General features: G+C 39.5%; 1 protein-coding gene across 1 annotated transcript; it reads right to left on the bottom strand.

The window, feature by feature from the left end:
- Positions 1-375: 375 nt before the first annotated feature.
- On the bottom strand, positions 376-24,348 carry LOC148009331 (dolichyl-diphosphooligosaccharide--protein glycosyltransferase 48 kDa subunit-like). Its single transcript, XM_087673633.1, has 14 exons — positions 24,085-24,348; positions 23,860-23,970; positions 23,135-23,271; positions 22,886-23,011; positions 3,033-3,086; positions 2,835-2,948; positions 2,633-2,688; positions 2,511-2,552; positions 2,354-2,429; positions 2,177-2,248; positions 1,943-2,068; positions 1,713-1,817; positions 1,085-1,168; positions 376-950 (listed from the first exon to the last, which is right to left on the bottom strand). The coding sequence occupies exons 1-14, from the start codon at positions 24,245-24,247 to the stop codon at positions 903-905; spliced, it is 1,314 nt and encodes a 437-aa protein (XP_087529759.1). The 5' UTR covers positions 24,248-24,348; the 3' UTR covers positions 376-902.
- Positions 24,349-26,334: the final 1,986 nt, after the last annotated feature.

Genomic DNA, 26,334 nt, shown 5'->3' with positions numbered 1-26,334 from the left:
TTGAGATCCCAAAAATTTGACACTTTCCAACATCCTCCATGGCTCAAGTCTCCCATGGTTTTGCATCTGTGTTGTACACTGCACAGCTCATATCAGTCTACCCGATTGATCATGAAAAGTGCCAGAATATGTCATCTAATACTGCATTAACTTGGGACAATCTGTTATAATGGTAGCACTGCATGCCTACCAAGAGTCTTATCCTGCCACTAGACATCATATCTGTTTTAGAGACCGACCTGTTTTCTGAATACACCCCAAGAGACTTATCCTGCCCCTATGTTCTGTACATATTAACCCAATGCTGTAACACTATCAGAACTGGTTATTTATCTATGAAGGCAAAAGACTCATCATTTGCTTACAACAGTAAACTGCTAAAACGTGAACTGCCATGTATTTTCTATGTGCCAAGGGGATTCCTAATTAGTACATGTGTGTAATGTCTTCCAGTATTATGTTGCAGCATTGTTTCTACAGCTAACACACGCCTATCTTAACAAAGGAGTTGCAAATATAAGGATATTTGCACTCAGAATCTAACCATCACAGTTGACAACCAGGTACATTTCAACAAGTTGCCAACACCAATCAGACAAAGAAAAGGGACCCCCAGTATGGTCTCCACAGTTCTGAGCTTTGCAAGTAACAACCACGTACATTCCAAGAAGTTGCCATTGAACATGCTGTGAATGACACAAAAAAAGCGCGTACGAGAGATAGAAGCTAATTTGATTGTAGATGTATTGTATCAATTTGAACATATGTGAATACCTTAACTCAAGGGCCATAAGTGAGGCCCTTTTTCAAAATTCTTGGCAGAACAGGGATCTACTTAAGACGACCCCTTGCGGTTAATCTAAACTGATTGTTGTGATTTTTCCTCCATCCAGCCTCTCTGACTACTTGTGATAAAGGAACAAAATCCCAAACACAAAGAATCCAAACATCTGAAAACATCAAGAGCACCCAAGTGGCAAGATGAGAAAACAAGAAACACAGCAGCATACTTAATAAATAGCAAGATAAGAAAACAAACAACATTTCGGCATACTTAAATTTGGCAACAAGGTGAAGCAATTACCATTGAAAAGCAAGCACTGTAATAAGGGTATGCTGCCCTAATAAACCTCTCATATTCATTATGTCTAAAAGGTCGCACTGGGATCTGCAGTGGAAAAGACAGTCATAGGGTTTCAGATTTGGCTACAACATCCAACTACCTTTTAACAACAATTAATAACCACATGATTCAATGCATCTTATCAAGAAACATCGATCCAGTTTGCCACTTTGCAGCTAATGCTCTATTTCCTGCGTGCTTTGACGGTGTAAGGAAGGCTGCCTTTATCCACAGCCTCAATCTAGCTAAAAACTAGTTCATGGACAACCTTATGAGAAAATATCTTCCACACATAAAAGGTCCCAGACTCTGAACCCATCCGAAGAGATTAGCAGCTGAAGGAACCCCCTGCAACTCTTGGCTAAGTTACTAAGGTGCATCATAAGTAAAGAATTTTTTTCGATGTTAATTACTGGGAAGAAAGATGCTGCTAAAGGTTCTGCTTCAAATTCTGCACACTTCAAGAAAGTAATAGCCACAAGGATATTTTTGACATAGATGCATTGGCAATTCAGTATTTTAGGAGAGAGCTTCTTAAAAGGGGATATTTTGTTGAGGAAAAAGATTTTGAAGGGGAAGTTCAAGTTACCTGTTTACTTAAAGAAAGGGTCGTACATCCAAGTCGTCTGTACTCCACTTTGAATTGGAAAACTCCATAAACATCAGGAACTTGGAAAGATGTGAAATACAATCCCTTTACCAAAACATGGCCATCAATGTCAGATCATCACAGTGAGCATTAGACATGGCTGACTTCAACCAACTAACTTTAAATTTGCTTTAAATATAGCAGAATAAAGTGTTTGAAGCATATATAACCTTCTCATTATGGTCCAATGTTTTGAGAACATATGGACTCATCATGTAGAACTGCACTTGGACATCATCTGCTAGATAAGGCTTCCAGTCCTTTCCTGTCCATTCATAGATCTCTAAAGAGTACTCCTGCAAAAGATAAGCTAGCTTGTAATGCAGAACAAAAACACTTTCAACAGGTTCTCCAACCATTTGAGCAACTAAAGAAGAGAAATCTATCAGATTAGAATCACTTACAAGATGATCAGTAATACGGTACATAGACGGTTCTTGCAGCTCTCCAACTTTATGATGTTTAATGTTGATAGCCTGCCAGTTTTGTATGCAAATAGAGTTAGGTAAACAAGACAAACTGACAATATGAAGGATGGAGATAATGTAAAAAATTTAACCATCAAAGTGCAGTGCTTGTACCTTCAAATGGCCCCTCTCATGGAAGGTCCACTTGCTGAGCTCAACTGCAAATTGTTCATTGCCAGATTTTTTGTAGCTGTTCACAATTTCACATACATGTCAAACCACCTTAAACGAACAATCTCATTCAAAAACACCCTAATACAACCAGTGTTACCTGGTAGAGCTTCCAAATTTCTGGACAGAGGCCGTAAAAAACCTGGATACCATGATGGTTTAAGTTTATAATCGTATGGGAAAAGAAAGCATAAACAACAGCCTATGTCAAAGATAAATTACTTGTTGCTAAAAAGATCTAACGATCCAGAAATCAGGATGCGTGCATTATTCCGAGCCTGTAAACCACACACAGCTCCATCAATTTAGGGCCACCCCAACAAAAATCTATAACAGTGTTTGCAAGCTCAGTATGAGAGTGGTTATAACCATGTACTTGGTGTTTTTGAGCATGGTTTAGTTAGACAGAAACCAGGAAACTTACCTGTACTACAGACACTAAGCCAATGTTAGTCCCAGTTAAGGCGGGTGGATCTATCAGCTTTGCATTCGGGTTTGCAGAGTAAGCCGAGGGTGAGGCAGTTATAACCTTTATAGCCTACAAATGTAGCAACACATATAAACTTCAGAAAGTATTCAGTTTCTTGATACATGGTTTTTCCAACTCATCAAATGATCTCACCAGGCTGTTTTCAGGAGCTACTGAATGAGCAATGCCTCGGAAAAGGACAGGAGCCTATAAAACCAAAGGCTCAGAATAAGCTCAAATCGTTCCAGTTTTGAGAGCCACATTCTTTATTACTAACTCACATGTAGCTAAAGACCAACAATGCAGATTTGTTATGTGTGAATTAGCCGTAAAAATGTAAAAGTTCCACTGAATGCAGCTTTCACCGGATTCATTCGAGATTACTTATATTTTCTTTAATTTGGTAACCCACTTCATGATATCAATGCATTTTAAGGCTAAGGTAATGAAACATTTAACATCTACACAGCAAAAAAAGTAATTATCTTTTATTGAACTTTAATTCAAAAGTTTAGAAGATATCTTCCTTCAAAAGTTCTCCTATGTTGCTTTGCCACATTTTCTGCATGTACTGTGTTCATTGCTGATTCCAAGCAGCCCTTTTGGAGTTTCTTAGACAGACGGCCAGAGGCAAACTGGAGGTGAAGAAGTGGACTGACCACAATACCATGCATATCTAACCAGGTTGACAGTAGTTGGTGACCACAGGATCGTGAGGCCCAATACCAATCAGACAGGATTGTACTAAGGGATGCCCACACAGTGGTAGGGCAGTTAACAGTGTGAGCAGGCACAGCAGCAATATGGAAATGCAATGGCAGATGGCAGTCAACTATAGTTCTTGTTTTCCCATGGTCTACACAAAATATTCATTATCTTTCAATTAGTAGACATTCTGACAAATATGCTTTGACAAAATCCCATTGCATTGTCCATCAGTCAGTACACATTCTGAGTCCTGACGAGCATGACTTAACAAAAACCGTTTGCAATGCTTGAGACTGTAACAATGCCAAATCACAAACACTGTAGGAACATTTTTTATGCATTTAAAACCAAATATCTGCCATGTTCTGGTTGTGGAATACTTCTAGCATGTAACCAAGTTCTTGAAATCTAGAGTCGTACTGATTGTCAGTGTCTAGATAACAAGAGGATAACAAATAAAGTACGTACTGAACTAAACCAATCTATCTTTCACAATCATTTAACAAATAGGAAAACCTAGCTATTTCAACCTTGACTAGAAGTAAATTGTCATGAGAACATGTATTTTTGAAACCTCACTTAACATGTGGATTATTTTTAATCACATAATTAAGTAAATGTTGCACGTGTGAGGTGCAACTAGGGTTAGAGTAAATTTATGAGCCCAAGACCCGAGAAAATCACAAGATGTCAAAGGCAAAAGTTGTTATAAGTTGTGTTGCACACCTACTTGGTGGTGTCTGGTGTCAATTGTTGGCCTAGGTCATTCACTTGGCCATTAGAGAAGTGGAGTTTAATGGTACCTAACGCCGATCTAATGGTCAAAGATGGCACAAAGAGACTCAAGAGTGAAAGATGCCTAGCCAATTTAATTATTGGCCAATCAAATTATTTTTTTGGGCACCGAAATAAAGGCTGAAATTTAATATTTACAGTAATTAAAGGCTAAAAATTAATATTTAATAATGGATAATGTTGGAAAAACCTTTTGGGAAGGCTGTCACTTGGTAAACTTGCCCATGCACGCTGATAAAAGACTCGAGAAGAGGAAAAACGAGACGATTCTGGTTGTAGCGAATGTAGGAGAGCTGTGAGCAACCATAGCCAACCTATTTTCAGCCATTGCAACCAATCACAAGTGAGTTTTGAGGAGGCGATTGCAGATTTAGACCCTCCACAGCTGGGCGATTGTATCCAAGTACAAGATGACAACTAATTTGGATGTCTCAATTGTAGCGACAACATTTAATGCTATTGTGGCAAGGCAACAACTGCATTTAACTAATTTTTAGTCATTCTTCGCGACAAAACTTTGAATTTTCTCTCTACAGCTTTCTCTTTCATCTCCTAACCATTTCACAGCCTTGCTCCGAAGATCTAAGCATTTGAACCTTGGAGGCTGAGAAATTGCAAATTTCTCTATTGTAAACAACGAAAATCGGGTTTAACAACAACCTCAAGAAGCGTGCCAAAAATTGGAAGCTCCAAGATTTGGATTTTTCAAGGCTGAAGGTGAATTTCAGCTAAATCCAAGTGGAGAACTAGTCAGCCATTGAATTTGGGGCATTTCCATTATCTATGAAGTAAGTGAACGCCAATTAAGTGTCTGAATCAATGGGCAAAACAAATTAAAGACTTGCTGGTCACTTTGGATAGCAAAGGGAGTTTGGATTGCAAAGGGGATCGAGAGAATCCCATTATAAATCAACTTCTTCTTCAATAAAGCTAAAGAAATACCGAAAGGGGTGCCAATTTTGGGGCCAATCGGGTGTGCATTGTCAAAGATCAATTGGTAAATTTGTATTTCCAGATTTGCATTTATTGTTTACTGCTATAATTAAGTTGTAATCAGGGATTTACCACCCATCCACAGAAGGAAGGCTAGTTTCATAAACTTGGAACCAATACAACTGCACACATTTCACATGCTTGCCGAGGCATTGTTGGTGCAACAACAAGATAGCATGATATTCTCAACAATATGTACTTTTGAGTTATGAAACCCCTACAACAAATGGCATCCAATTCAAATTCTGTTTGGCCTTGATTTACTCATGTTGATTCTTCCACAAGACTTGGTGTGAAAAACCTCTTAGTGAGGATGGGATGGAGAAAAAGAGAATGTGTTAAGTATATTCACATGGGTAATATGTGTCTATCCAAAATGAAGAGGAGTTGAGAGAGGGAACTTCCACTGAGGTAGACAAAAAATGGGATGTTAAGGGGGCTGAAGAGGATCCTTGAAGAGGATTTTTCCAAGGGTGCTAAGATGAGGGAGGATGGTACGGCCATCAACACATTGAAAGGACGATTGTTGCTAATTTATTGCTATGTCAAGATAATGGTGAAAGCTTGTTGTTGCAGGCTGTGCAGCAATGCAACAATGCTTCATGTAGCATACACCAAGATAGTGGAGGCAACACACTATTCAAGGAGGAGAAATCAAGGTTATACTTACAGGTTCAAGAGGGTGGGTGGTTCAATTATGAACAACTTGATCATCATATCAAAAGCTATGGTCCATAGAGTCTAAGATGATGTGTAATCATATAGCAATCAAGTGGCACTAAAACAACCGGGTCCACAATATAATGTTGCTCATATCCCGACACACTTTCTGAGGTGTCCTATATATATGGTAGATATACTTCTCAAGGTGCGACTACTTCAATTTGAATGTTGATGCCTATGACATGTCTAGGGCTCAATACATAGGGTTTTAGTGAATACATTATGGATCGCTATGTAGATGTTAGTTCTAGTTTATAGGCATCCGTGTCTTAACATACGATGATTTTGTAAGGGTCACAATAACGAGCTAATACTCCTCAAGTGATGATGAGCTTTTCTTGGTCATACTCAGAAAAACCATCTTGTAGTATAAACGCAAGGAAGAACATGAGAATGACAATTCTTTGAACTAACCAACTCGATCAATTCTCACAATGAAAATTAGGGGAGCGAGAGAGAGAGAGAGAGAGAGAGAGAGTCAACACCACATGAAGAGGGAAACCAACCCCTCTCCCTTTACAAAAATTTATTGAAACAAACCACATGCATTGAGTGCTTGAACCAAATACAAAAGGGCTGATTTACTACAATTCTAAAAATTAGGATTTTTAAAACCCTAATTTTTGCAAACTCCAAGCAGCAAGTTGATTTTCTTCTTAGTGCTTGGATTAGATTAAGCTAAGTAGAAAGTGCTTCTTGAATGAGAGAGAGAGATAGCAGAGTACAGAGCATGTGGCTCAAATTTTAGCATGTGAGCTTATTCCAAATGAAGAGAGAGACCTCCAATATATAGGTGTGGAGCTTGGGTGCTCAAAAGTGAAAATTAGAGGGTACAAATGACGAGTGTTTGCTGAAATTAACAAGTGTGAAAGTGTAGGGACACTTGTCTCTTCAAAATGATACGTGTCAAAGTGCAGCGGTGCAAAAGCGTGGGACCAAGACTAAGAGAGTAGAGTGAACACGGAGGAGAGAGAGAGAGAGAGAGAGAGAGAGAGAGAGAGAGACAAACAGAGAGAAAAACATGAAGATCTGCTGTATAAAGTATGTTGAATACCAAGAAATGCAAATATGTACACGGGCACAATCCATATGTCTGCATATCTCGACCTCGACAATGTCTCCCCATTGGACACCTCGAAGTCTACTGCAATCTGCCCCATCTCTTCCCTAAAATCTGCAACTGCAAAAATGAGAGTATGTTGGTAGTGGGCTATTTATAGCCTAAAGAAAAAGCAAAAAAAAAAAGAACTATCAGGTTGGCTGCATTGAATTGTATTGAAATCTGGCCGACTAGAGTGCCACATGGCAATACGACTGCAACCTGCGTGCCTGGCTGATGACGTGGCATTGACATATCGAAACACTGCTGCACACACTGAACCATTCTTGAATGACTGCCTAGCTGGAAAACTTCATATGTACACAGCCTAACGGAGAAAAATGACACCTTCCGAAGGTAATCACAATTAAGGTGGCCAAACTGACCATGCCAAAGCTCAGACTGAGTTTGAGAGGTAAGAAGAAGAAAAGTCAAGGCAAAAAAAGACCACAACTTGTAGGCTCCATTCTCCTCCTAACCACAAGAAAGAACCTGTCTCCATCCTCGATCAAGAATCCACATCAAATTCGACCAAAAGGCTGAGGGCACAAATCTTGTGCACCGAGAGAAGATGATACCCCAAAGCTGGCACATAAAGTATCTCGAATGCATGGGCACCACCAAATCCAAATGGAATAAGATCCATGATGCCCCATCCCTGAACAGAAATAGACGAACTATCACCAATGAGAATCTAACCATGGGAAGGCCACAAATGAGTAACACCTGCTAAAGAAGGAGTCATGTGCCGAGAGGCACCACTGTCATGGGCCATCAATGCAGCATCAGAAGCCGTCATAGCGAATCCTCAACCACCTCCAAATGGAGGAAAGCAGTTGACGAGGGAGCAACCACCGCTCCAAAATCCTTTGAAAATTACTCCTCCTTCTCCTTCTCCTTCTCCTTCTTCTCCTTGTCAGGGCAATCCTTCTTCCAATGACCTGTTTTGCCACAAATGTGACAAGTAAACTCCTTGACTTTATCCTTCTTAGATTTGTCTTCCTTCTCCTTTTGGTCCTTCCCCTTATTCTAAGAGAATTAACAACCAAAGCCTCAGACGTCAAAGCATTGGTTCCTTTCAGTTGCTCCTCTTGGTCCAAAACCATAGGAACCAACTCTTCCCACCAAAGAGTCTCAAACCGCCCTAAAGCAATCAAGACGGAATAAAAACCACTGAAGTGAGGCAGTAACTCCCCATGTCTTCAAAAGTGATTACCTTCCCTATGTTTTGAACTTGCATCTAAAACTGCCTTAGCTTGTTGATATGCTCCCGCATGGATGATGACTTGTTGATACTCATGGTCCACATCTGCACTTCCAAAGAGACTCAATTCATGACGATCATCCAATTATACATATGATCCAACTCCAGCCATATCTTGCAAGCCACCGTCAAATGCTCTATATGAGGGATAACAACTATAGTACATGAGAGAAATAAAAATGAGCGAATGCGAGCATTGAATTTATCCCAATGTGCCTAAGCCTTTGCGAGCCTTTGCCAACTCCACCTTCTCGTTGGAAGAGAGTTTTGACTCGTTGCGTGAAGAAGGATGATGGATAGCCTCTGTAACAAGCTCCACCAAATCATAGGACTCCAATATAGTAAGCATCATGACCTGTTGGATGCAGTAGTTCTCACCATCAAGCTTTTGATTTGATGGAAGAGCCAATAGGATGCACCTTCCGATCCACAATCACCTAAAACTCTGTCTCAACCTCAAAACACATCTTCACCTACAATGCCTGCACAAAACACAAAAACAGCCCCCTCTAACTGTGAAAATACAGCCCGCCAGGACTATGGTTCGCTCGTCCAACTCCTTCTTCACTTGCCGAACTATGGTAAAATCTGCACTTGAAGGCCAAAAACTCAACCTTCCTCCTCTTTGTTGTGCAAAGAAATGCACTTAGCCACTTAAACAGCCCCAAAACATGCTTATTTTAGTCTTATTTTAGCCAAAACCCTAAAATGGAGAGTGGATCGGGAGAGTTAAGTGGGAGAGGAGAGGATCTAGAACCCTAATTTTCTAAAAATGGACAACCAATCCTCCACTCTTGTTCAATCTTGTTTTTGCAGATTTCAAGCATTTCAACTTGCAGCCCACACCCCATTCACAGAGGACATCTCAACCGAAGCTATCCATTGCTGTCTCCATCAGTTGGCGCCTGATTTCCAGCCCTCTTCACGCAGTTTGGAGCTGATTCCAATCAAGTGACTATTGTTCCTGTGCAGAACTACTACCATACAGCCTACCACGTCATCACAGTCCTGCTGCCTAGGTTTTTAGCCTCTCTCTCTCCTGCAAGCTGTCCTACCTGCGTTTTTAGTCTTTCTCTCACTTGCTGTCAACATTTTTAGTCTTTCTCTCTCTTGCAGGCTGTCCTACCTACGTTTTAGTCTTTCTCTCTCCTGCAAGCTGTCCTGCCTGCGTTTTTAGTCTTTCTCTCACCTGTTGCCTACGTTTTTAATCTCTCTCTCTCCTCACTACTGTCTACATCAAATCCAGCTTCTCACTATTGCGTTTACCGGTGTTCAACATCAAAAGGCTGCCTTGCTGCAATTCGAGATCCGTTTGGAGTGCGACACTCTCTTCAACTCATTACCCCTACCCTAATTCTTGAGATACAGGAGTTTGAGATTCAATATTCATTCGCTACATAGTGTGTTTGTTGTTTGAGCAGCGTATTATTCAATAGTCATATCACTTTATTTATACATTGTGTTCATTGTCTCTGAGTTACCCTAACCCTAGCTGTGTTCTTTTATTAGTCTGTGCTTTGTCATACAGTTTCTGTTTATGATTTTGTGTTGGGGTATTTTTTTACATGGTATCAGAGCCTGGTACTCTCTGAGAAACCCAAGCCTTTGATCTGAAAGCTCTACACAAGAAGCAAGAACAACAATAGGTTCAAATGACTTCGAACACAATACTAATTCAGTCTCTAGAATCAACTATTCCGAGAACCGAGCGAGAGTGGGCCAATCAACTTACTCCACAAAGTTCTGACATAGTGAAAGACACTTCAAATTACATGGAAGAAAAGCTAGGCAACCTGACCTCTGAAGAATACAAACTAATCATAGCTTATTGACGAAAGAAGATTGAGGAGCTCGATCGAAGGATTGCCCTTAAGAAAAACTTCTAAATGAAGGTATGCATGAATTTCTCTCTTCAAATGTCGCGCATAAATCTGATGATGTTGCAGGACCGTGGAGACCTCCATAAGGGACGGGCCTCCCTCTTGGAGAACAAGACCCGAAGTACGTTCCTTTCTTTCGTCCTCTTTCGTCCATTCCGATGCAAGGTACTTTAGATTCGTCTTTTGTCCCTTCTTCTTTTACCTCTTCTGCTTTGCAATATTCAGGTAGAGATCTTGTGGAAGAAAGAGTCCAACATGTTGACTATGGAAAATGTCCTCTTGAGAACCAATTCTTGTATGTTAACACACATCGTGGGGATTATAAGAAAAAGCCAGGTATCTCTTCTTCTAACCTTCCTTCTTTTCAATCTACTTCACAAAATCAGAATGAATTTGGTGTTCCTTTTTCTTCATTGCATAGTACATCATCATCTTCACACTTTCATTTCCAATCATTAAATGTTAAAAATGAACAAAATGCATATGCACCTTACACACCACATTTTCAAAACCCACCCATTCCACCACATTCTTTCTTTGCTTCTCCACTTCCATTCACACCATTTATATTTCCATTTCCATTTCAGACACCTCATGTCCCACCACACATTACACCGAGGGATTATGGAAACATAAGCACATTCTTTATGACCTCATCCTTACCTTTGCCAGGTGGTGTTCCACCTACTTCACACACACTTTCGAGATCATTGCAGCCCAGGTATTCCCCCCAGTGTCTCCCGAGTTGACTCCACAATTTGCCTCCGTGGCTTTACCTAGTGGACCTTCTAGTCATACAGCTATGTCCTAGCCTCACTTGACACATTATTACCCTCACAGCTATGTTACTTCTGCCTACCTATCTTTTCCCTCTCATTATTATTTTCAGACACATCCACCTCCACCATCTTACCCTCCACAATCTTATCCCCCACATCCATCTTACTCTACCTACCCGACATCGCATGGTTTTAGCTCATCTTCTGCCAAGCATGCATTTAATAACAAGACTCGTTTTAACGGGTCAAACTTTACTACTTGGTTGAACTTGATAAGACATGTCCTTGACTCCCAGAACCTATGGGATCTTGTGTATGGGTTGAAACCCCAACCCGATCCCACACTTATTCCATATGAGGTTGTCCGCTCATGGAAGGCTAGAAATGCCTCCGCTATTGTCGAGCTGATGCAGGGCTTAATGCTTGAGTTTCATTCTAAGCTTCAGCATTTTGACTTAGTGTCATAGCGATGGGCACACTTGATTGACTGTTATACGGCTTGGGATAGGACCTGTCATATTAATCTTCACCATGAGCTTCAGCTTTTCAAAATCACTGACCGGGATGACTTGAAAGTCGAGTTGACTAAGTATCGGCGTCTCCTCGCAGAATTCTTCACTACAAGGACTCCTAAGTCCTCTGACGATCAGGTCACATTGTTCCTAAACAAACTCCCCAAGAAATACTTCAATTTTGTGAAAGGCATAGTTTCAAAACCTACCATGTCTACATTCTATGAATTTGAGTGTCAGTTGTTGCATTACGCACGGTTGTTTCATCAGTTTCATTCAAATTCCTCTTTAGAGGGGACTCTTGTTGCTCATTTTCAGAAAGGGCAACAAGGGAAGGGCAAACAAAACCAAACCTCCACTTAAAATCAAAATCAAACTCAAAAGTAAAATCAATCCGAGAACTCACAAGCAATATCCCAATCCCTCAAACCTAGGTGGCAAAATGTACCTAAAAAGAATAGGTATTGTCAACATTGTCAAAAGGCTTGCCATTTTGACAACGAGTGTCGATCAAAGGCAAGAGACATAGCACCAAAACCTAAGTCTTAGACCCTCGCCCCTCAATCGGGCAACCCACAAAAAGGAAGGCAAGGTGATAGCAGTTGAAAGGTCAAACTCACACTGCCACCGCACAGCCATCTCAGTAGATAACGTTCTCAACTCCAAAGGGCTTGTCTGATTGGTCTGTAGAGGTCCACATCGTCTCCATAGAGACATCAAATGCAAGTCTCGTTCATATCTGTGAGTTACCTCCCAACGAGGTTACCACATAGGCCCACTCGACACGGCCAAGCACTTCAACTCTTGTTTGGATTATGGACAGTGGAGCTACACATCACATGACTCTTATAGAGAACATCTTCCGTACCTGAGCCCCTGCAGCCAAGGGCGGGTCCACATAGGAAACAACTCCTCCGTCAATATTCAGACACAAGATTACGTCAGTTTTGCCACTGACAAGGATCCGGATCTTGTTACGTTGAACAATGTATATCATATCCCTCAACTTGGGATAAACTTGTTATCTATTCAACATCTTTGCTGGTTGGGGCAAGCGGTTTTCTTTACAACGACCACAGTCGAGATACTCGACTCTCTGACTAGTTTAGTGATTGCTCGCAGTGAGGCACAACCTAATGGCCTATACCACATGACAAACTTTCTGACTGAGCTGACAGCCGAGGTTTCTAAATAGTCTTTAAAATTTTCTTCAGACATCCATTTAGAATCTAAATGAGAGTAAGTTTTAAATTTTAGAAAAAAAAATTCTAAAAATGTTTCTTCCTCATTTCTTGATCATATGAAAGACTATTTGCTCTAGTTGAAGTATCTCCTCTTGTTCATCTACTTCAAGTGGATCCTCTATTACAGGTTCCAATAGTGGAAGACCTTTATAAGGCTTCAAAAGAAGGATATAAATAGCATTATAAATTCTCCAATGCTCTAGAAGTTGTAACCTATAACAAACATCATTAATCTTTTTAGTGACTTGAAATGATCCATAATTTCTTGCTGCAAACTTAGTGACTTGGAATGAAAGCTTATTAGAGCTTCTTAGATGAGCTTTATCAAATATCTGCCACAATCAATCTCCTTGTAAAATCAAAGTGTCTTCAATGCTTATATGTTGCTTTTTTTTGTTTTTCTTGAAATCTTTGGACAGTTCATCTAACTTGAACAAAAGCTATATCCATATACGCGCAAACTCTTTGGCATGAAATATCTCCATCTTAGTTTTAAGAATAAGTAGTAAGAGTGGTTTTTCATATATAATTTCAAATGATGCTTTATCTGTAGAAGTATAAACTCTATTGTTATACGCATATTCTACCAAAGGTAAATACTTTTCCCATTGTTGATTGGCTTCGTGGCAATAGTACTTCAACATATGCAATATTATGTTGGCTCTCACTTTGACCATTTGTCTGAGAATGATAAGAAGAAGAAAAATAAGATTTGTATCTAAATTTTCAAAAAGAGCTCGCCAAAAGAGGCTAGCAATTCGTGGATCTCTATCACCTACGATGGATTGTGGTAACCCATGATACTTGAAAGAATATTATAGCAATATGTTAAGACTTAATAGTCTTTTTGACTAAAATAAACAGAGCTCGTTTGCTAAACCTGTCGATAATAGTCCAAAAGCCATCATAGCCATTTACTGATTTTAGCAAGCCAAAAATAAATCCATAGCAATGCTTTTCCAAGGTTGGCTTGAAATTAGTAATGGTTGTAAAAGCTCTGCAAGCTTTTGGAAATCAAACTTAACATTTTGACACACAAAACATTCTTTGACAATTTGTTCAATGTCTTGTCGAAGACTTGGCCAAAAGAAATACATTTCAAGTGCTTTGGTTGTGGCCAAAATACCACGATGAGCCATGTAAGAAGCCACATGGCGTTATTCCATTACTTTAGGCCTAAATCTGTAGTAACGCACAACTTAATATCTATCAAAAGAAATCCATCTTTGTTCGCATAAGAATTTACCCTTTTACCAAGTTGTAAACTCTCCCAAATGATTTTAAAATCTTCATCAAAAATATGCATATCCCTCATACTAGTGAAATTTGCATGATGAATCATGAACACTGTATAAATCTAAGATCTTCTTGACAAGATAGCAGTTACCTTGTTTTGCCTTCCGAAAATATGCAATATTTAAAAGTTAAATTAAGCTAAAAAATCGGCCCATCGAATATACTTCTCAGAAATCTTTGGTTGGTTGAGAAATTGTCTCAAACTGTCATGGGTTGTCTTGATGAGAAATTATCCGCCTAAAAGATAATATCTCTAATCTTTTAAAGCTTGAAGGATGACCATTAACTCATTTTCATAGATAGTAGCTTTTTTTAGCATTTTGCAACCTTCTGCATACATAAGCAACAAGATATTCTTCCTAGTTTAAAATTGCAAAAATGCAGTCTTTTAAAGCATCACATTTCACAAAGAATGATTTTGACAAATTAGGTATAACCAAAATAAGTGCTTTGCTGATATAGAACTTTTAAGCCTCAAAAGTTTTCTTGACTAGTTTGTTCCGTCAAAATGCCACTGCTTTCTTGGTCAAATCATACAATGGTCCAACAACCACTACAAACCATTTAATCTCCTATAATAAGAGCATAATCCCAAGAAACTTCGAACTTCATGAACATTAGTCAATTCTAGTCATTCTACAATAGCCTTGACTTTTTTGGGATCCATCTGAATCTCATCTTTGGATACAATATGGCCCACGTAGTGAATCTCTTCTAAGAAAAAATTCACTATTCTTGCCATTCACATAAAGTTTGTGTTTTTAAATTTCTTGAAACACTATTTTCAAGTGTTGCTTACACTTTTATTCATCTTTTGAATGAACCAAAATATCGTCAAAGAAAGCATCTGTAAACTTCCGATGTGCTCTAAAGATTCTTTTCATCATTCTATATAAGGTTATGGAAGCATTGGTAAGACCGAAAGATATCACAAGAAACTTATACAAACCAAAAGTTCTTATGAATGCATGTTTTATGAATATCTTGAGGAACAATCTTTATTTGATCGTAGCCACTCCTTATAAAGTGAGCGATACACAATGGCAATGCAATGTCTAGCGATAAATATGTCAAGTAGAGAGCAAAACGTAAGCAAGAGTAGCGAGTGAGAGTCAAAGATAGAGATGCACGATGTTCTTTGGTACAATTTGTTGTGTGTACCTCTTTAGGTTTTAGATAGATATATATGAAAGTACAAATGTGCTAAGGGTATGTTCATACCCGTACACATATAAAAGGCATGATAGCCCTTTATTCCCAACAACCTCCCACCTAAAGGCAATGTGCCTTAAGAGGAAAAAAGAATCAGCTAAGTCTAGGTATGTACAAAGCTGAAATACATATACCTATCCAACTTCCATTATCTGTCGACAATGAGCAAACCGCTTTGCTAGAAGACCCTTCGTGAAAAGATCTACAAGATTATCATTTGTATACACTTTAATAAGCTCAATGCTCTTGCTGCCAAGTACATCTCTACTAAAGTGATACTTCACCTATATGTGCTTCGTCTTTGCATAAAAGACGGGATTCTGTGCTAGCATGATAGCACTCTGACTATCACAATGGAGAACAGGTAACTCTGTAATGTCAAGCTCTCCCACCAGACCTGAAAGCCATAAAGTCTTCTTGCATGCCTCAGTGGCAACCACATACTCTGCCTCTGTAGTAGACAATGCAACACACTTTTGTAGCCTGGAGATCCAAGAGGCTGGTTACTGCTCCTCCTGTGAAGGTAAACACATATCCAAAAGTAGACTTTCTGCAATACGCATGACCAACACAGTCTGCATCCGTAAAGCCAATGGCAAATGCCTTTTGCTTTCCAAAGCAGATGCACAAATCCTTTGTGCCTTTGAGGTATCTCATAATACCTTTCACTACTTCCAAATGCTTTTTACCAAGGTTTGCCATGTATTTGCTAACCACTCCCACTGCAAAGGCAATGTCAAGACGTGTAGCAACCATAGTATACATAAAATTGCCAACAGTTGAAGCATATGGTATCTTGGTCATTTCAGCCTTCTCATCATCAGATATAGGACTATCCTCTGCACTGAGTTTCACATATAGAGGCAATGGAACCCAATTGTTTCCCCCCCCCCCCCCCTCCATATTGAAACGTTGCAAAACCTTGGAGATATACTCCTGCTAAGATAGATAGAGTAATCCTTTTGACCTATCTCTGAGTATTCGCATGCCAAGAATGTGATTTGCATCACCAATATCCTTCATGTCAAAGCTGCTATGAAGGCTTTGCTTCAGTGAGTCCACGGCATGAGTATCCTTGCAAACAATCAGCATATCATCAACATACAAAACCAAGATAATCCGGTTGCCATCTGTTGCCTTCTTAGTGTACAAGCAGTGATCCACTTGACTTCTATAAAAACCTTGAGACTGCATAAATGTATCAGACTTATGATACCATTCTCTTGGTGCTTGTTTTAGCCCATACAAACTCCTTTTGAGTTTATATACCATCTTCTCTTTCCCTTTTGCCACAAACCCTTCACGCTACTGCATATATATGTCTTCATGCAGATCACCATGTAAGAATGCAATCTTTACATCCATCGATATGAGCTCCGTATCTTTAGTTGCAACCACGCCCAAAATGGTTCTCAATGTAGTCATCTTGATTATAGGAGAGAATATCTTATCAAAGTCAACTCCATGTTCCTGCTTGTAGCCCTTCGCAACCAATCTTGCTTTGTACTTTGGCAAGGAACCAGAAGTGACCATCTTGTAAACCCATTTGCATGGAAGGGTTTTCTACCCTTTAGGCAACTGCACCAAGTCCCAAGTGCCATTTTTATCAAGAGATTCTATCTCTAACAACATGGCTTTATACCATTTCTTGTTGTCTTATCTGTCCATTGCTTTCTTGAAACAAGACGGTTCATCACAATCTGTCAACATGACATAATCAGCCACATTGTTTGCACTAGGAATGAATCTATCAGGTTGTCTAATAGCTCTAGACAATCTCCTAACCCAATGATCATTGTTTGCTGGCTGTTGAGCCTGCAAATTTCCATTTTCAGCTTGCTGACCTGGCATTTCAGCTTGCAAATCAGCATTAACAGCTTTATGTCCTAGCTATTCCTGCACATCCAACGGCTCATCATTATGGGCAATGGTTGGTTGATCATTTCCAGCATTGTTTTCTGCATTTGTAGGTTCATTTACAGCAAGTATTTGTTGTTGTACAGCGGACACATTTTGCTGTTCAAAAGGTATTTCTTCCCTGAATACAACTCTACAGACTTCCTCTGTTCTTTCAGGCTCTTTGTGAATGTGATCTTCCGAGAAGATAACATCATTGTTGCGTACTACTTTTCTTTTCTCGGGATCCCATAATCTATACCCCATTTCACCTTCATCACCATATCCTAGGAAAATACATCTACAGGACTTTGGCTCAAGTTTGCTACGTTCTTCCTTACATATGTACACAAATGCTTCGCAACCAAACACTTTCAAGTGTGCATACGAAGACCTGTTTGATGACAGATTAATCAAGTGTACGGCTGTCATAACAACCCCTACCCAAAAACCATGAGGAAAAGCAACATGTGACAGCATTGTACGGACCTTGTCTTAAATGGTCCGATTCATACGCTCTGCAACACCATTTTGGGACGGATTATGAGGGGCAGTGAGCTCCCTCTTTATCCTTTTGCTGTCACAAAATGCTTGAAAGGCCTTGGACACATATTCCCCACCATTGTCAGAGCGAAGACACTTAAGTGTCTTATCAGTCTGATTCTCAACCAATGCCAATAATTTTTGAAACTTGTCAAGTACTTCGGCCTTGCTATGAATAGGGTAAACCCAAGCCTTCCATGTAGCATCATCGACAAAGGTGACAAAGTATTTCTTTCCCCCTAAAGATAACCCTGGCATTTAACATACATCGGAATGTACTAACTCTAGAGAAGATTTCAACGAAAGAGACTTTTTATGAGACATATGTGCATATTTACCATAAACACAATGATCACAATGCCCAAAATCAACATAACGAAGGCAAGGCAAGTAACCCAAACGAGAAAGCACTTTCATTCCCAACCGGCCATGCCACAAAGAAACACTTGGCTGCTTGGTCACGGCAACAACATGGTTACACACACTAGATACATGGAGAGGATACATGGTATCACTTTCACAAACTATCGCAATCACACTAGCTCCCTTACAGATCTTCCATTTCTCATCACCAAAGGTGGTATGAAATCCATTGTCATCTAGCTGCCCTGTGCTAATCAAGCTCTTCTTGAGCTGAAGTATATGCGTACATGCTAAAGCGTGAAGACAAAACCATGCTAAAACTGCAATCACACTGCTAATACCTGCAATGTCACATGCATAGTTATCCCCAAGATAGGCAACACCATGTCGACCCCCTGTATAGTTAGAAAACCACTCACAATGAGGGGTGACATGAAATGAAGCACCTGAATCTAGAATCTAAGTGTGCATGTCATCATCCATATCTGGAAGTAAAGCATATGTACTAAAGTGTGAAGAGACAAAGAGTACGCCATTCCCATTGTCACTGTCATGAGTGACTACATTCACCTCTTCAATTTTAACATTGCTCTTCTTAGGCTGACTCTCTTTCTTCTCTTCCTTGCTATTATCTGTCTTCTTGCCATTTTCTTTCTCTTTCTTCCATTTGTAGCAATCACGTTTAAAGTGATCCTTCTTGCCACAATGATGGCATTCAACATCCTTACCACGTGATTTATTGTGTCCCTTGCTATCAAATTTGCCTTTCTACTGTGATCTGCCCCTAGTATGCAAAGCACTGGAAGACTTACTGGATGCATTGTTCTGTCGATTCATTTCTTCCATGAGTAAAGCACTCTCTACATCAGCATACAGAAGGATCGCATTAGAATTGCTTGTAGCAGTTCTAAATGTACCAACTCTCTAGCAGAGTGCAAAGCAAAAACATGGCCTTAAATTCTTCATTAATCATGAACTTCAAGGCAACCAGCTGGCTGAAAATGGAGTTAAACTCACTCAAGTGAGTAGACATTGTTGTATCCTCTTTCATACATAGATCCGTAAGTTTTTTCAGCTAGTAAACTTTACTTGCAGCACTCTTCTCGGCATACAATTCTTCTAGTCGGGTCCAAATAGCATAGATAGAATCTAAACCTTCAATGTTAAACAGCAAGGCATAAAAACTGATAGCTCGATGGTTGAGCGTGCAAGCTCATTTAACTCATCCCAATCTTCCTGTTCCATATCTGCGGGCTTTGTCCCTTTGGTCTTAATCGGCCTTGCTTACTTCTGCAACGGGATATTATAGCACTATTTTTGCCAGACTGCAAAGTTATGTGCTCCTTCAAGCTTCTTAATGTGCATGAGATGACTGCTGTCACTGCTGCCATTCATGATTTTCAGCCCAAATGTGACCAAAATTTCAGCAAATGCAAGCCCAAACTGTCACACAAGTGACCAAGGTACAAACGAGTACCAACCAGCAATACATGACCACGTAAAAGCAGAATTTCAGATCTGCAAATAAATTTTCAGAAGCACTATACCTTGTGCTACAGCACTACACAATTGATTATAGTTGTTCCAAGGACAAATACATCACATTACATGAGAAGTCTCAAATTTTAGCTGCAATTTCTGTTGTACATGCACCCACAAGCACAAAATTTGACACACACGGTCAAAAGCCCCAAAATTTTTGTGCTCAAAGCATCAACCATACATCTACACTGTCTTTGATATGCATAGAATAGGCCAATTTTGCCAAAATAGAGCAATTTCAGTAAAACCCCCAAATTTTATCAAGTGCTAGGTGTCCAAATTGCATGGAATTGAACCCGCATTGCACGGGGTCCAATGTGCATCAATGTCGAGAAATTGAGTAAATTTCAGCCCAATTCTTGCATGTACATGAAAAGCCCCAAATGTCGAAGGCAAAATGTCACAAATTCCTGCAATTTCTGAGACAAATATCACTGTTGTGTCTTGCTCACTTCAAATCTGGACAGATCCCCAAATTTTTTGGCACAAATCTGCCCAAAATCCTGAACTGTGCTTACACACACAAAAACGTATCAATGAGCAAAGGGCTTGCTTGCAGGAAACCTTTGAAAAATTAAAGAATTTTGCAAAAGAAAAGTGATGAATCTGCCCCATTTACAGCCGCTAGCCCGTCACCTGCTCGCGTGACCTCATCATGACCTAAAATAACAATGTTTTGACTTGCGCTTGAAGTGCGTGACCTACGCGTGATTGCGTCTAACCAAGAAATGACGTTTGAGCCTGCGTCTGCAACCTAGAACTGTCACCTGATTGAAAACGTGGCCTATTGACCTGTGCCTTAGTACACAGGTTGTCGCCTGTCTGTCCAATGAAAAAACAATGATGAGCTGACCTGCACAAACTCCGAGAAGCGCGAACACCTTATCCACAGCTCTGATTCCAATTTGAAGTGAGCGATGCACAATGGCGATGCCATATCCAAAGATGAAAATGTCAGGTAGAGAGCAAAACATGAGCAAGAGTAGCGAGTGAGAGTCAAAGATAGAGATGCACGATGTTCTTTGGTACAATTTGTTGTGTGTACCTCTTTAGATTTTAGATAGCTATAATATGAAAGTACAAATGTACTAAGGGTGTGTTCACAACCGTGCACATATAAAAGGCAGGGGTGAATAATTTGGATCCATCCAAGATATCATCAATTCTTGAAATGGAAACATATTCCGAATTGTAACTTTGTTGAGGGCCCTATAGTACACACACATACACCAAGATCCAACTTTCTTCTATACTAAGAGAGCTGAAGAGCAAAAAGGTAAGCAATTAGATCTTATTAGATCCTTCTCCAAGAGCTCATGCACTTGCTTCATAATCTCCTCTTATTGTGTTGGATTTACACAATAGGGAGGCCTATTTAGAGGCAAGCTTCCAAGAATGAGATCAATGTGATGACCTTCTAGCCTCTCTTGTGGTAACTCATCGAGTAAAGTGTCCGCAAAACAATCTTCATACTCCTCTTTAAGAATCTCATTCACTCCTCATTCATATCTAAGATGGCCTCTTCAATTCTAGACTCTGTTAAAATCTGTCTAAGATGGACTCTTTGTTAGAATCTTTGACAAAAAATCAAGTATGAGAAAATAGACTTTTTCATTGCTTTACAAATTTGCACATGAAATAAGATGGGAGTAGTGTTTCCTTCCACTCCTACATCAAAAGATACATTTTTATCCTTGAAAGGGAATCCCTACTTATTTTCATGTCAATCAGTGGGTTAGATCTATTCCTTTATGTCAAGGTATTCCTAATACAACATCACAATGACCAAGATCTCCCAGGACAAAACTCTAATGATCTATATAATCTCTTATCTCAATTTGTAGTTTCTCAAGAATGGAAGTAACTTCACACTCCATTCCTTAAAAAGAAACGCCTCACATTTCTAGTGTTCCAAACCTCTCCTTTGGTAGATGTAGAGCTTTAATAATCCAACGATAGATATAATGATATATAGCCCCTATGTCAAAATGAATGAGAACAAGTTGATTAGCGATCTTACCCCAAGGTATAAAAAGCTTCATTTTCTCTGATAGAGTTTCATCAAGTTGCCAGAGAAGCATACAGACACCATGTGGGGAGCCTTCCGATTCTTCACCAAAATTCTCCTCTCTACCTCTTGATATGGTAAGAAAGTTGGGCCCAAAGATCTTGTCACCTCAAAAAAGTTCTTGCAAACAATAAGTCCTTGATTCGATACTAATGTAAACACAATGAAAATTTTGAGAAACCAATTGCGCCCTTTGCTTGCTCAAAGATTGGCCTTCAATTGTGCTCCTTGGTAACAAATTCAGCCATAAATGCTTGTTGGTTGAATAGCCACTATAATCTTTTGAAATCGCCCCAATTTCAATAACTGAAATTCAAGTCTCCGAGCCTTCAATTTGTAAGCATGCTTCCCGAGGTGGATATCAAACCCTAATTTCTACTGTAAATTAGAATTTACTTAAAGATTAGTCAAAATCTCCCAATGGCTGATTTTGTTGGTATTTGCTGAGGAAGGATGAGAATAGGCTAGAGAATGAGAGAGAATGTTAAGGAGACAGAAATTTCAAATTTCCATCATAAGAAAATGGAAGAAATCATTTGTTCCCTATCTAAACAGCCATGAAAGTTGTCTTCCCTAATGCAACACCCCGAATATGATGTTGCTTGGCTGAAAATGACCTATCTTGCCATAGATTTGTAGAGCATCTCTGTGAATGAAAGGAAGAAGGCAGGTGTTCTATGACAAGCCAAATAAAAGATCCCTTGGGTTGGAATTTGTCATGCACCTGCAGTGTACATGTGTCATCATTGACCTTGAAATACCATAGTGGAATAATCTGATCTATGTTGTTATGAATAATTCTCACTGAAAAGATGGATCACTATTAATAGTTTATAAAAAAATCATTCCTCTATCTCAAACTGATCACATAGCAATCAGTAAACACTCCATCTAGAAAAAAAGCCATTAGAGTGAAAGCATTTCAAGCAAAGACCAGTTAAAAGTCTATACGTTTATTCATGTGCAATGAGATGTTGCCCATGATATACAGATTTATGATGATTATGTGCTACCATAAGAATCACCAACATTTTAAGTGTAGACAATTAAGCTATCAAGACATGAACACCACCTGCATATCTCACTTACTTCAACGGGCTTATCACCCAAAATAATCTTGGACTCAATAAATGAGTCAGCGGCTATCAAAGAATGCACGATTTCACTCTTTGATACTGCAAAATTCATGTGATCTATTACAATTGCTTCAGGATCCTGAAAGCAAAACCCAACCCAACAATATGTCAAGCAGGCTTCTATACATGGGACACAACTGCTCAGAGAAAAAAATGTATAATATCTGTTGTTGGGTTTGGTACTCAAATAGGACCCACAGACCTCTTCAAAGTCGACCCCACATTCATTTGCAATGTCACGTATAAAATTTGAAGTAATAACATCTGCTGCAAGAATCAGATCACGCCCAGAGTCTACAAAATCTAAAATAGTTGCACGATCCACCGATCCTCCAAAGCCTGCAAAACTTTCGATGAAATAAGCCACTCTGCGAACAGGTTTTGTCATGTATTACTGTTGATCAAAAATCAAGTATGTGATTTTAAATGCACTCAGCCTGCTTTGCAGATAAAATCATGTCATATATGCACAGCCGATACAGCTTGAAGAATCTTCAACATGCTGTGCCTAGCAGTGTGCAGGCTGCTGTTTCAGCATGTGCATGTAATGCAAATGAAGACCTGACTGTTTTCTTACAAGAGAAAAAAATGCCATCGTTCCCTCGAATAGTCCATTCCCCCAATAAAGCCCCCAGTTTTAGTGGAAATACAGATGCATGACGTGAAGTGAGGAGTGGCATAAAAGCATGTGAAAAGAATGCATTGCTGTAGTACGAAGCTTCCTTCCAAAATTTGTGTGCAATTCCAGCTTCATGCATTTAGAGAACGGCTTTTGCTTCCTTCCAATGCTTTGTATGTACAGCAGTTTCTTAAATCATGATGAGGTTTTGCTAATTCGATATCCATCACGATCCTGGTGATTTCGATCAGTGCGAGCAGAGGAAAGCTTTGATGGCAACAATAGCAGCATTCAGGCATCGCACTCACTCTCCACAGAAGGGGCAAAGACGATGAGGCCGTCATACAGAAACTCGCCATATCTCCTTAAGGCGAGCGAGGGATCGCTGGCCAACCGGAAGTCAAGCTCGTAGTCTCGATCTGCGCAGGAAAGACGGTCAAACTGCTAAGAAACAGCTCATCGGAAATCACCAATTTCTTAACGAACAAAAAATGAGGACGAAACTGAGCAGATGGAAGCCCCGAGCACGTTGCCTGAGAGAGAAGAGAAGAAGGTGGAATGCGAGGACTTGATGGAGAGATCTTCGAGGAGCACGAGGAGGCGGGGATTAACAGAGCGGTCGGGAGGGAGGCAGAACGAGGAGCCGAGCAGCAGAGAGAGGAGGACGAGGCGGAGGAGGAGGCATGCTGGCGCCATATCCAAATCCCTCCCAAGACGCTCCTCGCAGACCTGAATGAACTGCAAAAATGTATTAGTCTCTGCTGCAAAGTTCAGAGTAGACTGAGAGAAGCTTCTTTGGGCTTAATAAAATTTACTTATACCGACCATTATTACGAATTAATATTGCAGGCATGGATTGGCACGCTACAATGTGAGTGACAAGGCTTATAGCCCTTCTGAAATTAGTAGACTCATATGCTAGAATGGGAATGCTAAGGCTTACGTTTCACTCTTCTATTTATTTTCAGTTATGATTCGGATTGTTTCTTGTCCATACCTTCTTCATTAGCTATGTACATATCCTTCCCGCACAGCAAATCAAGCATAGCTACTTCGTATATGTGAGCTATTGTTCATATGACAAAACTATCTCGAAAGTTGAGGAGATAAGAGTGAGCAGTTGCCTGGATAGCGAACACTCAAAACCTGAATATAAAGCTAAATTTATTCAAAAGATACACGTTATGCAATCCCTTGGGGGACCAAATCTAAAAACTGTACCAAAGAAGCACTTCAAATGTAAGTGCCAATTGTACTAATGAGATTAGAGGGCACTTCTACTCTGTGTTCCAATATCCACTATCCAGGGTGATAGATTACTCATACTGCCATCTTGGACTCTTCCTTCTGGAGCTTCAATAGATTACTCATACCGCCACCTTGGACTCTTCCTTTTGGAGCTTCAATGACATAAATATTGCTACTTGCACACCATAAGAGATAGGCCTCTTAGAGGTCTAGGCCAATGCACCCTTATAGATTTCTTTAGAGTTGTAGCCACTCATCATATTATAAATCACACCTTAGTAAGCTTATGGACCCATCATGGGCAATCATCTTGGATAGAGCCATAAAGAGATCCAAAGTGCATCCCCACAATATGCACTAGTCCATCTCCCTACTCAAGGTACAAACAAAGGATCCAAATGACACTAGCATGCCATTGAGCTACCCAAACCTCGAAGTATTAGCCTATCTATGTTGAATAAATCCATGAGAGACATCACAAGATGGCATTGACCTTGTAATATCATTGGCATATCTAGCAATTATCTATGGCTCTCTTTTTTTTTTGTTTCTCGCTATCCCTCGCTAGATGTTTCTTCAATGGTGCTTTCTTTCTTCAACTTAGGATGTTAACAGTTCCTCGACTTTCAAACATACACATTGCACAACAAATGAAGGGTATACCAATGAGCACTCTAATGGAAATACATGTGCAACAAAGTTTTAAAAGGTTAGGCCCTGTCAATCATGTGTATCAAAATGTTTCTTGGAACACGTGTTAATACAAGTGTCTAAATAAGTATTGGCACGGCATATGTGTAAGTGCATTGCTACATAGAATATGCATACCAATGGGTAACACATGTAGAGGAAATTCAATGGGCATACTCATGCTTAAATTATTAAGTGTAGAGAACAAGATTTTTAGCAAGGATTTGGTCTTTTCAAAAGCTAGATCCCCTACTATCCATATTTGCTATCCTATTAGACACGGATTAATATTCAAACATATATTAAACCCATGAACAAATGAAAGATGTTGAATTGAAACAAATATATACAAGATGCTTGAATGTAAATAAAAGTAGGAGAAAATACAATGAGGTCTAAATGATACAATTGCAAATGAATATTGATATATTCAAATTATATAAAATTAAAGGATGCAATTAAATGTTTATAGACCATAAATCAAGGCTTGCTCTATTTATCAAAGGCTACTATATATGCCACCCAAATTACTTCACTTATATATACTTCAAACAAGGCATGACCTTCCAATTACATGACATTTTGGGGTCAATGAAAGAATACAACTCATCTCTTGAGACTATTGGTGGCCTCGAATATGGAAATTAGTCAAAGAATTTGTATGCACATGTTATATCTACAATAGAGCCTAAATTCCTCTCATCTTTCTCACCATCAACCTCATGGGTTGCTCCACCCCTTACATATTCTTAGTTATCCTTGGTTATCAGTATTAATGGACTTTATCACTTATCTACTTCCTTTAAGGGGTTTGATTCCATTCTTGTCGTGGTTGATAGATATAT

The sequence above is a fragment of the Lygodium microphyllum genome, unplaced genomic scaffold, assembly GCF_053477565.2.
Source record: "Lygodium microphyllum isolate KBCC unplaced genomic scaffold, Lygodium_microphyllum_v1.1.10 scaffold_31, whole genome shotgun sequence".
Lineage (NCBI taxonomy): Eukaryota > Viridiplantae > Streptophyta > Polypodiopsida > Schizaeales > Lygodiaceae > Lygodium > Lygodium microphyllum.
This window is presented reverse-complemented; position numbering and strand designations above follow the sequence as displayed.